General features: G+C 47.1%; 1 protein-coding gene and 1 long non-coding RNA gene across 2 annotated transcripts in view; one reads left to right on the forward strand and one right to left on the reverse strand.

Annotated features, from left to right (window-relative positions):
• Nucleotides 1-1,540, reverse strand: part of LOC140514249 (uncharacterized) — a 37,924-nt gene extending 36,384 nt beyond the window's left edge. The window contains exon 1 of the long non-coding RNA XR_011970494.1: nt 1,401-1,540. This is a non-coding gene — a long non-coding RNA (uncharacterized lncRNA). The remainder of the gene's footprint in view (nt 1-1,400) is intronic.
• A 2,106-nt stretch (nt 1,541-3,646) lies between these two features.
• LOC140514109 (myosin-6) overlaps nt 3,647-12,306 on the forward strand; it is a 46,308-nt gene continuing 37,648 nt past the window's right edge. The window contains exons 1-12 of the mRNA XM_072624132.1: nt 3,647-3,710; nt 4,527-4,565; nt 5,124-5,336; nt 6,002-6,145; nt 7,034-7,190; nt 7,286-7,313; nt 7,586-7,697; nt 8,056-8,148; nt 10,296-10,359; nt 11,034-11,132; nt 11,495-11,598; nt 11,713-11,851. Of these exons, the coding sequence (XP_072480233.1) occupies nt 5,136-5,336; nt 6,002-6,145; nt 7,034-7,190; nt 7,286-7,313; nt 7,586-7,697; nt 8,056-8,148; nt 10,296-10,359; nt 11,034-11,132; nt 11,495-11,598; nt 11,713-11,851 (1,141 nt within the window). The 5' untranslated portion in view covers nt 3,647-3,710; nt 4,527-4,565; nt 5,124-5,135. The remainder of the gene's footprint in view (nt 3,711-4,526; nt 4,566-5,123; nt 5,337-6,001; nt 6,146-7,033; nt 7,191-7,285; nt 7,314-7,585; nt 7,698-8,055; nt 8,149-10,295; nt 10,360-11,033; nt 11,133-11,494; nt 11,599-11,712; nt 11,852-12,306) is intronic.

The following is a 12,306-nucleotide window of genomic DNA, read 5'->3' on the forward strand; positions in this document are numbered from 1 at the left end:
CCCCCAGACAACCCTAGGATAGAGTCAGTACAGCTTACAGAATTCCGCCTAAGGAAGAATACTTCATTGGGGTGGGGGCTTCATTGAATGAGGCTGGAGAAGGCATTCTTAACCCAAGAGATCCATGGATAGATTTTATGGGGAACTTGGACAGGAAAAAAATTCCATCTTTGTTTTCCATGGGAACAACCTGTAGCTGAAATTTAGTATTTTCTTTCATTATGAATGTAAGAAACAGGTAGCATGGTAGATAAAGCAGCGGACCTGGAGTCAGGAAGACCTGTGCTTGAATCCAGCCTCGGATATATACTGTGTGATCCTGGGCAAGTCACATAACTTCTGTCTGCTTCAGTTTCCTCAGCTATGAAATGTAGATAATAATAGAACTTACCTCCCAAGGCTGTTGTGAGGATGAAATGAGATAATATTTGTAAAAAGCTCTTAGCACAATGCCTGGCACACAGTAGGTACCTAATGAATTCATCTTTCCTTCCTTTGCCCTTACTAAAACATAGGGTCCATAGGCTTCGCCAGACTGCTCAAGAGCACCATGACACAAAAAGGTTAAAAATCCCTGGGCTAGAGGAAGGGGACATGAGTGGAAGGAAAGAGGAGAAAACTAGGGAGACAAGTGATACAGAGAATGACCAAGGAGGAGAGACAAAGAGGAAAAAAGAGAAACATGGGCAGAATGCCCATGGAAAGGAGGTTAGGCTGAGGGAGGCATTTCCATGTTCCAAGCACTCTCTCTCTCCATTCTTTTCCTCTTTTTCTATTTTCTTTTTTCTCTTAGTCTCCTACTTATCCCCTCTCCCTCTTTCCTAGGATTTTCCCCCCACTCTGTCTCTGATTCTCTCCTGGTCTCTTTGTCTCTTCCCTCTCTACAATGAAGAGGCTAGAAAGTGGGAATGAGACTAGTGAAAGTAGGAGAGGGAGAGGGAGAGAGAGAGAGAGAGAGAGAGAGAGAGAGAGAGAGAGAGAGAGAGGAAAAGCTATTTTTGTTCAAAAGCAGCATTTTAATAATAAAGTCTAGAGAACAAAATCAAAGGATGAAAGCAGAATGCAGAGACAGAAGAGGTACAAGAAAGGAGAGAAGGGGAGAAGAAGAGATGGAGAGGTGAATGGAGATATGTGGAGGGCGACCCGAGAGGTTTGGAAGGTTGGGGGGAGATGGGAAAGGCAAGTGTGTCGTCCTGGGAGATATTAGAGGGAAACCTCCTGCTTTAGAGCAAAGCCAGGTCCCAGACAGAGACATGGAATGCAGAGGCAAAGACAGTCAGGATGAGTAAGAAAAGACAGACGGGAAGCTAGAAACAAAGGGCGGTCAGCGGAGTCCCCTGGGTGCAGAGACTGAAAGCCTGCTTTAGCTGCAGAGAAGCAGCTCCCCATTCCCCCCTTACCTGGCCCTTCAAAGCGCTGCTCTCTGGATGTAGCTCTCATCCTACTAGTGACTGAGCCGAGCAGGGGAGTGGGTTTGGGAAGACAGGGACGAGGAGGAGGAGGAGGAAGAGGAGGAGAAGGAGGAGGAAGAGGAGGAGGAGGAGGAGGAGGAGGAGGAGGAGGAAGCCTTGATGAAAGGAAAGGAGAAGGGGGTGCAGAGGCCAGGACTGGAAGAGCAGAGTCTCTGAACCAGTTTAACCCCTCCCTGTCCTTTCTCTCTCTTGTCAGGCGCCAAGATCCTGTACATCACCCATTCAACCACCACTCCCTACTCCCCTACTCTAATACCCTCATCTAGCCCACCAACTTGCCTAGGACACAGGGTTCCTTGAGGATACACTCTACTCTCACTGTCCTGACCTGACCTCATCTAACCTGGCACTCTCAGCCCCTTTATCATGTACCCAGGCTGATGGAGGATAAGGACAAGTAGTGACATATAGGGCTCTGGGGTAAAGAGTTCCGACTGTGACATAGAATGACCCTGTGTCTAGAGAAATAGGGCATTTGGTACCTGAGGGGGGAGGGGTAAAGAGGGATCTGAGGTGCACATCTCCTGATAGTGGAGGGATCTGGGGCTCATGTTGGTTGGTGGAGGGATGTTGTGAAGGTACAAAGAGATATTCTGGGGGGCATACCCCTTATGTATTTTATGTACATAGCTTTTTGGGAGAAGGGGGTACATAATACTAGGTAAGGAAAGGGGTCCTGGAGACCTGGGAATAGCATGGGACAGTGACTACAATGGAAAATTCCATCATTCTGGGGTGCTGACCTCGGCTTCCCTCCCTCCCTCTTTCACACCCCTAGAGCTATATTGAGAGGTGGCAGGGGATAGAGGATGAGAGGAGGGGGGAGTCTAGGGAGAGTGTCCTGGCATGAGTTGGGAGGGGGTAGAATTCTGGCTTAGTTCCCTGGACACAGTGTCCACTTAGTCACAACAGGCATGGTCTGCTATGGGCTGACACACACGGCCTCAATGAGGCAGCCCATCCCAAGGGCATAGACAAGGGTGTTCAAAAGGAGTCGGGGGACCATTGACGATAGCATCCCCCCAGAAGAGATGCAAAGGCAAACACCCCTGAGGAAAGTAGAGGGGGGACCAAAAAGGTGTCTTCTTGGTGGGAGGGAGGGAGCAGACATAAAGGTTCCACCACTGCCAGGGATGCCAAACTCAAAGCCTGGGTGTTAATCTCAGAGCATGACAGGCTTCTCAGCCATCCCCACTGGCACCTGTGTTCCCCATCCCACCCCCAACTGCTCCAAATGAAAGGGAGCCCCTCATCACCACCCCATCCTTTAGACCCTAGGATTAACACCTCCAGGCTTTCCTTGCCCATGCCTCCTCCCACCAACTCCAGGGACAAAGAGATGACGGTACCTGTATAATTGTATGCATGTGTGTGACAAAGCAAATTTAAGTGTGTGACTGAGTATATGTATGAAAACATGCACAGGTAAAAATATGCACAGATAGTATATGAGGGAGAAGAGTGTACTGATTATATATTAATATACTGGAAATATTAGATAGTAATAATCACTATCCAAAGAAATTTGAAAGGGTGGAAGAAAGGGTATGAGATAGCTATTTCCTTCAGCTCCAGAGCTCTCAAATGTCCCCCAGAACCAAGGCACCCCATCGGTGCCAGGGAGACATATAGGATTTCTCTGAAAAGTAGGAGGCATTTGTTATCCATCCCAGAGGGGGAAACTGAGTCAGAGAGAAAGGCCAGGGGGGAATCTCCCCTACTTCATTCTGTCATCCTGGCATCAGCCCAAAGTTTTCTTGCCAGTTGGGGTCAGGGGGAGACAGGGTTCAATGGTGGCAGAGTGGAGGGGGCAAGCAACTAAGCAAACAGGGGAGAAGGTGACCCACAATGAGTTTAGTTTACCACACCCCCCCTTTGGGTTAAAAATAACCGAGGTAAGGAGTATGGTGGGGAGAGAGGACAGTGTTGAAAGAAGGCTGCTGTCTTACCATTATCAGCCCATCAGCCCCTCTGAGGTGAGGAATGCACCCAAGGACTAAAAAAAGGTCCCAGAGCCAGGGGGCTGGGGCAAAGTACCTTTCATGGGCAAATCTGGGGGCCTGGTTGTCCTGCTGTCACCTCGAGGTCAAAGGGATCAAGGGAGGAACTAGGAGGAGAAAGGGAGGGGGAGGGTCCCTCACAATGGGTCCTAATTTGGAGAGAGGGAGTGGGGGGTGGAATATAAAAGAGATAGGAACTCTGAGGACACAGACGCTGCACAGTCTGCTGTTGGCTTAGGTAAGAGGGGGGTGGCTGCTGAGGGATGTTCCCTAGATTCCCTCCCTCCACCTTGAGGGGAGGTGGGGAGCGCTGACCTCCTTGGAATTGGGGTGTTGGTAGTGGGAGGGAGTGGGATCAGAAGAGAAGGTACCCTCACTCCTTTGGATTCCTCATACCCACTCACCCACCTGGAGAACTCCATTGGAAACTTTCTATCTTTATAAAATTTCTGGTTATGGGGAGGAGGGTGATCAGGGCACTACATCAGAAAACAGCAGCCCTTGGAAGGGTTTTATTTTAAGAGAGAAATGTTATTGAAAAAGTAAAAAAAAATTAATTCCTTCTCTCTCTCTCTGTCTCTCTCTCTGTCTCTTTCTCTCTGTGTCTCTGTGTCTCTCTGTCTCTGTCTTCACTGTCTCTGTCTCTGTCTGTCTCTGTCTCTCTGTCTGTCTCTGTCTCTCCTCTCTCTCTCTCTCTCTCTCTCTCTCTCTCTCTCTCTCTCTCTCTCTCTCTCTCTCTCTCACTCTGTCTCCCCTCCACCCTCGACCTTGGGATCCTTATGTCTCCATCTGTCTATTCTTATTTGACTTTCTCTGTTCATTCTCCGTTTCACCGTTTTTTCCTTCCCTGATCGCCTTTTTTGCTTATCTCTGCCTCGTGCGTATTAATTATCTCGATCTTCTTCTCTCTGTCTTCTTTTCTGTATCTTCTCTGTCCTTCTGTCTCTCATCTTTCCATGTCTCTGTCTCTGTCTCTATCCCCTCCTCCAATCTCTTCATGTGCCTGTGTCTGCATTTTCTTTCTCTGTCCCTAATCATAACCTTCCATCCCCAGTGTCCAGGATTCTTCTTAATTCTCTAAAAATCTAACCAGGTAAGAACAAGACTTTTCTCTTTCCCCTAAAGCCACAGATAGCTACATGGTGGGAGCCAGGTGGAGGGAAGTCGGGGGATCTGCTCTCTGAGTTGCCCTGACTTCTATGAAGAAGAATTCAATCCTATCTCATTGCCTAGTCTCATGTTCGTAGATGCCCCTCCTTTAGCTTCAAGCTCAGACTTTAAAGAAAAGGGTAAAGTAGTAGATCTTTGAAGGAAGAAGAGATAATACATGGAGGTAGGAAGCCAGAGCTAAATATGGCGTCATGGATGAGCTGGAAGGGAGATGGAGATCAGGCATCCCTGGTGAAGTCTCTCCATTCAATGTTATCCCTTGACTATCCTACAACTGAAGTTTTTTGGGCCCCTATGTGTGTTTGAGTTCATTGCCCCTTGGGCTCAGTGCCACCTGGTTCCTTCAGGCCACTGAGTCCTTTGTCCTTCGAATGACATTTGGGTCACAGCTGTAAGGGTACTGGAGAACCACCAACCTTCCCACTCCCCCTTTCCTGTTGCTGAAAACTCTTCCAGTTGTGTCCCTCGCCCTGTCCTCTAGCTTGCTGTGAACATGGGTGATACCAATTTGGCTGACTTTGGGGCTGCTGCCCAATACCTACGCAAGTCTGACAAAGAGAGGCTAGAGGCACAAACCCGGCCCTTCGACATCAGAACAGAGTGCTTTGTGCCTGATGACAAGGAGGAGTTCGTCAAGGCCAAAATTTTGTCCCGAGAGGGGGGCAAGGTCACCGCCGAGACTGAGAATGGCAAGGTAAAAACGAGGAGCAGGAGAACGAAGAACAAAGAGGGAAAGAGAGGCTCCTGGAATTGTTTGTGGGGAGGTGCAGAGTTAGGGTAGGGGGAGAAAACCTCTAAGAAACCTGGGGTCTGTTATAAGAACAAAGCAGAGGATCCCACTGACCAACCTTCTAAGGCTGGTGCTATGAGATTAAAGAATGGATCTGCATCCAGCCTTTCAAACTTTCAACTCTATCCCCCTGATAATCAAGGGCAGGTACTTATGAGTTAGTTAGACAGTGTTAGAGACATGATCTCTGACCAACAGAGTTAGCCCACAAAAACAGTGGTTAATCAGGAAGGTGCTGGATCAGAATCAGAAGACTTGGGGTCTGTATTCCAGAGCTGGGCAAGGAGAAGAAGAGCTAAGGACCTAGGAAGATTATGAAAAGGGATAGGAGGCAAGAGAGGTGGGAGAGAGCTGTGGGATGGCAGATAGGGAGGAGACAGGATGACTCTGTGAGAGAGATGGGGCCTGAAGTATCAAGCTAAGGGAAGAACCTAGGATGGAAGACCCTTAGTCAAGAACACTCCCAGCTGCAGTGCCTATGAACTATTAGAGCAGAGCCTGCAAGTGAAGTTGGGGAGGGCAGACAGAGGCATTATCAGTGTCTCATTTGGGCTCCTCTTCCCTGCCAGACGGTGACGGTGAAAGAAGACCTGATCATGCAGCAGAACCCACCCAAATTCGACAAGATTGAGGATATGGCCATGCTGACCTTCCTGCATGAGCCGGCCGTGCTTTTCAACCTCAAGGAGCGCTATGCAGCCTGGATGATCTATGTGAGTGCCCACAGCTATGGGGGTTATAGGACCCAGACCAGGGCATTGTGTTACAGCAACAAGCATATCATCTCAAGTGAAAAGGTTAAATCATCCCAAAGGAGAACCAAAATGGGACATGATCCCTGTTTCCTGTCTTTCAATATGTCCCAAATTAAGCTCTGGACAGCTGAGGAGGTGTCCAAGACATGTGGCAGGGCATCAGCTCCCAACTTATAGAGTGTTAGAAAAACAATCCAGGGGGAAATCCAGTCTCCATCCCTAAGTTCAGGATTCCTGGGAGCCTCCATCAATCACTCCTTCAATACCCCCACTACACACACACACACACACACACACACACACACACACACACACACACACACACATACCCTGTTTAGCCTTCACACACATACACACACATACTCTCACTCTCACACACACATATCCTGCTTAGCCTTCACACACACACACACACACATACACACACACACACACACACACACACACACACCCTGCTTAGCCTTCACACACACACACATTCTCTCTCTCTCTCACACACACACACACACACACCCTGCTTAGCCTTCATACACATACACACATCTACTCTCTCACACACACATACATATCCTGTTTAGCCTTCACACACACACACACACACACACACACACATACACACACACCCCTCTTAGCCTTCACACACACACACACACATACACACACACCCCTCTTAGCCTTCACACACACACACAAACACACACACACCAGAAAAACACAGCAATAGCCACATTCTGCCTGTTGTCTTCCTCATTTCTGACTGTGAATCTTCCTTGCTTGCCCTTCCCTCACACACGTCTATGCTGTTGCTGACTCTCCCCTCTTTCTGTCCCTCTCTCTTGGCTGCAGACCTACTCTGGGCTCTTCTGCGTCACCGTCAACCCTTACAAGTGGCTGCCAGTGTACAATGCAGAGGTGGTCGCTGCCTACAGGGGAAAAAAGAGGAGTGAAGCTCCACCCCACATCTTCTCCATTTCTGATAACGCCTATCAGTACATGCTGACAGGTGAGAGACCCCTCGGGAAGGAACCCTCTCTATTCCCTCCAGTTCCTCTCTTATTTCAACATCCTAACCCTATGCCTACTCCTTCTTTTCTTCAGACCGGGAAAATCAATCCATCCTTATTACGTGAGTCTCCATCATCCCCCCAGCCCAAGCACACCCATTTTCCTCTTGTGGGTGGGTGGGTTTCTGGGAGAAGACCAGAGCACTGGGAGGAAAGAGGGTATCTCTAAGACAGTATGGAGGGAGCTAAGTGATGATATAAAGATTTTCAGGCAAGTCAAGATTATGGAATGGATAGATAATGGGATGCTGGGATAAGATAGGAAGGGAACAGGCAGGCTTCAAAGAGAAAAGTGTAGTATTGCTCAGTTCTAATCTGCTGCTGTTGCCTCCAGCGGAGAGTCTGGGGCAGGGAAGACTGTGAACACAAAACGTGTCATCCAGTACTTTGCCTGCATTGCAGCCATAGGGGATCGTGGCAAGAAGGACAGCGCCAATGCCAGCAAGGTACCCATGGGGACGCAGGTTCAGAATGGCCCAAGACCCTGGGACTCCACTACCCAGAGGGAACCACTCAGGATAGGCAGTCCTTTCATTCAAAAGCAAACTATTGGGGTTATACCTCCACCTACTATACAATGGACTCCCCTTTCCTTGCAAGAGGTACTGAGAAGGCAAAGAGAGTGCATTTAGAGTTAGAGCCCTGTCTGCCCATCCTCAGCCCATGATCACCCAGCCTAGATGTTCACCAGGTCATCACCTCCTAGCCAAGCCAGATTAGGCTCTTGAACTCCACCATCTGCATGCAGACCTAGCCAAAATTTGGAGTATGAACTTTTGCTGGAGGTGTCTTCTCCCTCTACAGGGCACCCTGGAGGATCAAATCATTCAGGCCAACCCCGCCCTGGAGGCCTTTGGCAATGCTAAGACTGTGAGGAACGACAACTCTTCCCGATTTGTAAGTAATATTGACCAAATGGTAAACTCTCATAACCACATGTAATAAAGAGACCAACGTCACAAAGCAGCGGTTATTCAGCCCAGACCTAAATTTAAGAGTCAGGGCACCTGGGCTGAAATATGTCATCAGACACTTTCTGGCTTCAAGAACTCAGACAGATCACTTAATTTCTGGGAACTTCAATTTCCTCATCTATAAATTGGTTTAACAATAATGTGCACTTATTGACCTCTCAGGGTGGTTATTAGGCAAACATTTTGCAAACTTTAAAGCACTGTAGGGGTATAGAAATCTATCTTATCCTACAGGAAAATAGAAGGGAAGGGGATGGGGAGGAGGGTGACAGAAGGGAGGACAGATTGGAAGAAAGGGCAATCAGAATACATGCTGTCCTGGGGTGGGAGTAGGGGGGAGATAGGGAGAAAATTTGAAATTCAAAATTTTGTGGAAGTGAATGTTGAAAACTGAAAAAATAAATTTATTTTTTAAAAATAAAGCACCCTATAAGCATTGGGAAGGTAGCCCACTATAGTAGATATCAGACTGCCTTTGGATCCAGGCAGACCTGGATTTAAGTCTATATCACTGGCTGTGTGATCCTGGATAAGTCATTTAGCTTCCTAGTGTTCTAGGAAGCCAAGACTATAAGTTGCAGAAAAGATGGCAACCTGAATTAGTAAGGGGAGTTTACTCACCTGAGAGTTCCTTATACTAATGAAAACACAAATTCAAGCCCTATCCCACAACATATAAATTCTATTTTGTAATGTATTGGTTGGGGCTACGATCAGAAATCTATAAACACTCACCCCTGATGTGCCAGGCCCCATACCCTTCCCAACTCAGCCGGGCTAGTGTAGGATGTAGGTGAAAATAGAGAAAGGGAAGGCTCGAGGTCACAGCTGAAAAGTGGATAATGTACATGCAGAAAACTGGGAGTTGATTATAAAAGCATTAAATTAAAAAATTCTCTGGTGACTTTATTTCTTTCTTCTATCTTAGTTTTCCTTTTGTTTTTTTATATCATTTTCATTTCTAAACATATTCCCCTTCCTCCTGTCTCTAGCAAGCCATTCCTTGTAACAAAGATTTTTAAAAGGAAGAATAAAAAAGCAATTCAGGAAAACCTGTCAACAGGATCACCAATTTATTTTATTTTGTTTTTTAAGGCAATTAGGGTTAAATGACTTGCCCAGGATCACACAGCTAGTAAGTGTCTAACACCACATTAGAACTCAGGTGCTCCTGACTCCAGGTCCAGTGCTCTATCCACTATGACACCTAGTTGTCCCTAGGTTCATAGATTTAAGGCTGGGAGAGGTCTTCTTGGTTCAATCTCTTCAATTTACAGATAAGGAGACTGAGATCAGAGAGGTTAATGACCTGGCTAAAGTCAGGACTTGAACCTGGGTTACAAAATGAGGGCTCTTATCGACCTACCATGGTGGCCTCATCCATTTCTCTGCTAGGATATGCACCCTTCCACACCCATAGTCCCCCAATTCTGCAAAGAAAGGAGAAAGGTGTATTTTTTCTCAGCTCCTCTCTGCCATTAAGTTTGGTCCTTATAATCACCCAGCATTCAATTTCACTTTTCTCATTCCTTCCATTCACAGTATTGTTCCTATGGATAGGCTTTTCCTGATTTTCCTTACTTTGCTTTGCATCAGCTCTGATGCTTTTCTGAATATGTCATATTCCTAGCTTCTTATAGCACAATAATACTCTATTATGGATGATAATTTGGTTAGCGGTCCCCACCCCATCCCTTCAATGGGCATCAACTTTATATTTCTTTCTCTGTTACCACAAAAAAGTGTTACTGCAAATGTGTTGGTGCCTTTTTCCGCCTATCACCTCCTTGAGATAGACACCTTGAAGTGGAGATGATTCTGGGTCAGAGTATCTACAACTCTGTAATGACTTTGCTTCCAAAACTCTCCCACATCAATTATCACACTGTTCCCTAGTTGGGAGGTGGGTCCGGGAATTGTTTTGTTTTGTTTTGTTATTTTTACTTGCTCAAGGTCAAATAGTATATGAATGAGGAGTACAATCAGAGGAGGAAGGAGAGAAAAGTTATAACTAGCCCCTCCTGATGATTTCACTTTCCTTCTGCCTCTTCCTCCTCCTCCATCATTCAGGGAAAATTCATCCGGATCCATTTTGGAGCCACAGGAAAGTTGGCATCAGCTGACATAGAGACCTGTGAGTGACAAAATTCCCTCCAAATTCTTCTGCCCGTCTTTGTCTCCATCAACCTTGTAGCTTTCCTAGGTCTCTCTCTCTCTAATTCTCAGGTTCTCTGTCCTTTGAGTCATATACTCTAAACCCGCCTGATTCGGTGCCTGAGTTTCATCTCTCCCAATCTATGTAGCTCTGATTCTGTATCATTTTACAAGTATCTCTTGGTGCTTCTACCACTGCTTCTTTATTTCCCTCTACATGTTATTATCTCCCAGCCTCCTTATCTCTGTATTTCCCAAATTCGCTCTGTCTCTGTCTCTCTACCTGTATTACTTTGTCACTCTGTCCTCCCACCTTCTCTCTGTCTCTCCATCATTGAGTTTCAATCTCCCTGGTTGTCTGTCTCTCTGTCTCTCCCTGTGTCTGTCTGGGTCTCTCTCTGTCTTAGTCTCTCTCTGTCTTAGTCTCTCTCTCTCTCTCTCTCTCTCTCTCTCTCTCTCTCTCTCTCTCTCTCTCTCTCTCTCTCTCTCTTTTTCTCTCTCTTTGTATTACTTGGTCACTCTGTCCTCCCACCTTCTCTCTGTCTCTCCATCATTGAGGTTCAATCTCCCCCGTTTGTCTGTCTCTCTCTCTCTCTACTTTCCTTTCTTTGCCATGTCTCATTCAGCTTCCTTATCCTTTTTGTCCCCTCTCAGATCTCCTGGAGAAGTCCCGAGTTATCTTCCAGCTAAAAGCTGAAAGAAACTACCATATCTTCTATCAGATCCTATCCAATAAGAAACCAGAGCTTCTGGGTAAGGCTCAAACCCTGAGTTTTCTCCCTTAATCACAGTACACACACATATACACCCCACACATACATTCAGTGCAAGGGAAGGGAGAGTTGAAACTACCTCTGAGGAAAGGGGTCTAAATACCTAGACTCTAACTTGCTCACTCAGAGGTTTTTCTCTCTCTTCCTCTTCATTTTGTTTCCCCCTTACCTCTTGCTTTCCTTGTTCTCTTGCTTTTTCTTCTCTTTTCTCTCTCTCTCCTTCTCTCTCTCTTCCTCTCTCTCTCACTCCCTCACTCTCTCTCCCTCTCTCTCTCTCTCCCCCCCCCTCCCTCTCCCTCTCTCTCTCTCTTTCATCTTCATTCTGACATGTGCCTGGAACAGACATGTTGTTGGTCACCAACAACCCCTATGACTACGCCTTCGTGTCCCAGGGGGAAGTGTCTGTGGCCTCCATCGATGACTCCGAGGAGCTCTTGGCCACTGATGTGAGTGAATGGGAGCTAGGGTGGGGAAAGGGATATAACGAGATGTTGAGATGTTCCCCAGCTTTGCTTTAGACTAAATTGTCCTTCTCTCTCTCCCCAACCCCCACCACCCAGAATGCCTTTGATGTCCTGGGCTTTACAGCAGAGGAGAAAGCTGGGATCTACAAGCTGACAGGGGCCATCATGCATTATGGGAACATGAAGTTCAAGCAGAAGCAGAGGGAGGAGCAGGCAGAGCCAGATGGCACAGAAGGTGTGAGAGATCAATGGGAGAGCACAGGATTGGGGGCTTGGCGGGGGGACAGAGGGAAGGATGGAGGAAGGGGGAGAGAGATATTGAGAGAGGGTGGGAAGAAAAAAGAGGGGGAAGAGAGAGGGATGGAGGGAGGGCAAGAGGGGGGATAGAGGAGAGAAAGAAACAGAGACAGAGAGAGGAGAGACAGAGGAAGACAGAGTGGGAGAGAAAAGAGAGGAGAAAGAGGGAGGGAAGAAGGAAGGGAGAATCGGAGAGAGAGAAGAGAGGGGGAGGAAAGAAGGAAGGAAGGAGAGAAAGAAAACAGAGAGAGAGAGAGAGAAGGAGAGTGCATGCTTGAGGCCTTGGGTCAAAAAATGAGAATTACAGGTTTATACATCATTTTCAACATCTGTTACACTCCAGCTGTGATAATTCCTAGCCTTTAATAATTCCCATGCTTTAATAGCACAAGT

Source organism: Notamacropus eugenii, chromosome 7 (genome assembly GCF_028372415.1).
Source record: "Notamacropus eugenii isolate mMacEug1 chromosome 7, mMacEug1.pri_v2, whole genome shotgun sequence".
In the NCBI taxonomy this organism is placed as follows: Eukaryota; Metazoa; Chordata; class Mammalia; order Diprotodontia; family Macropodidae; genus Notamacropus; species Notamacropus eugenii.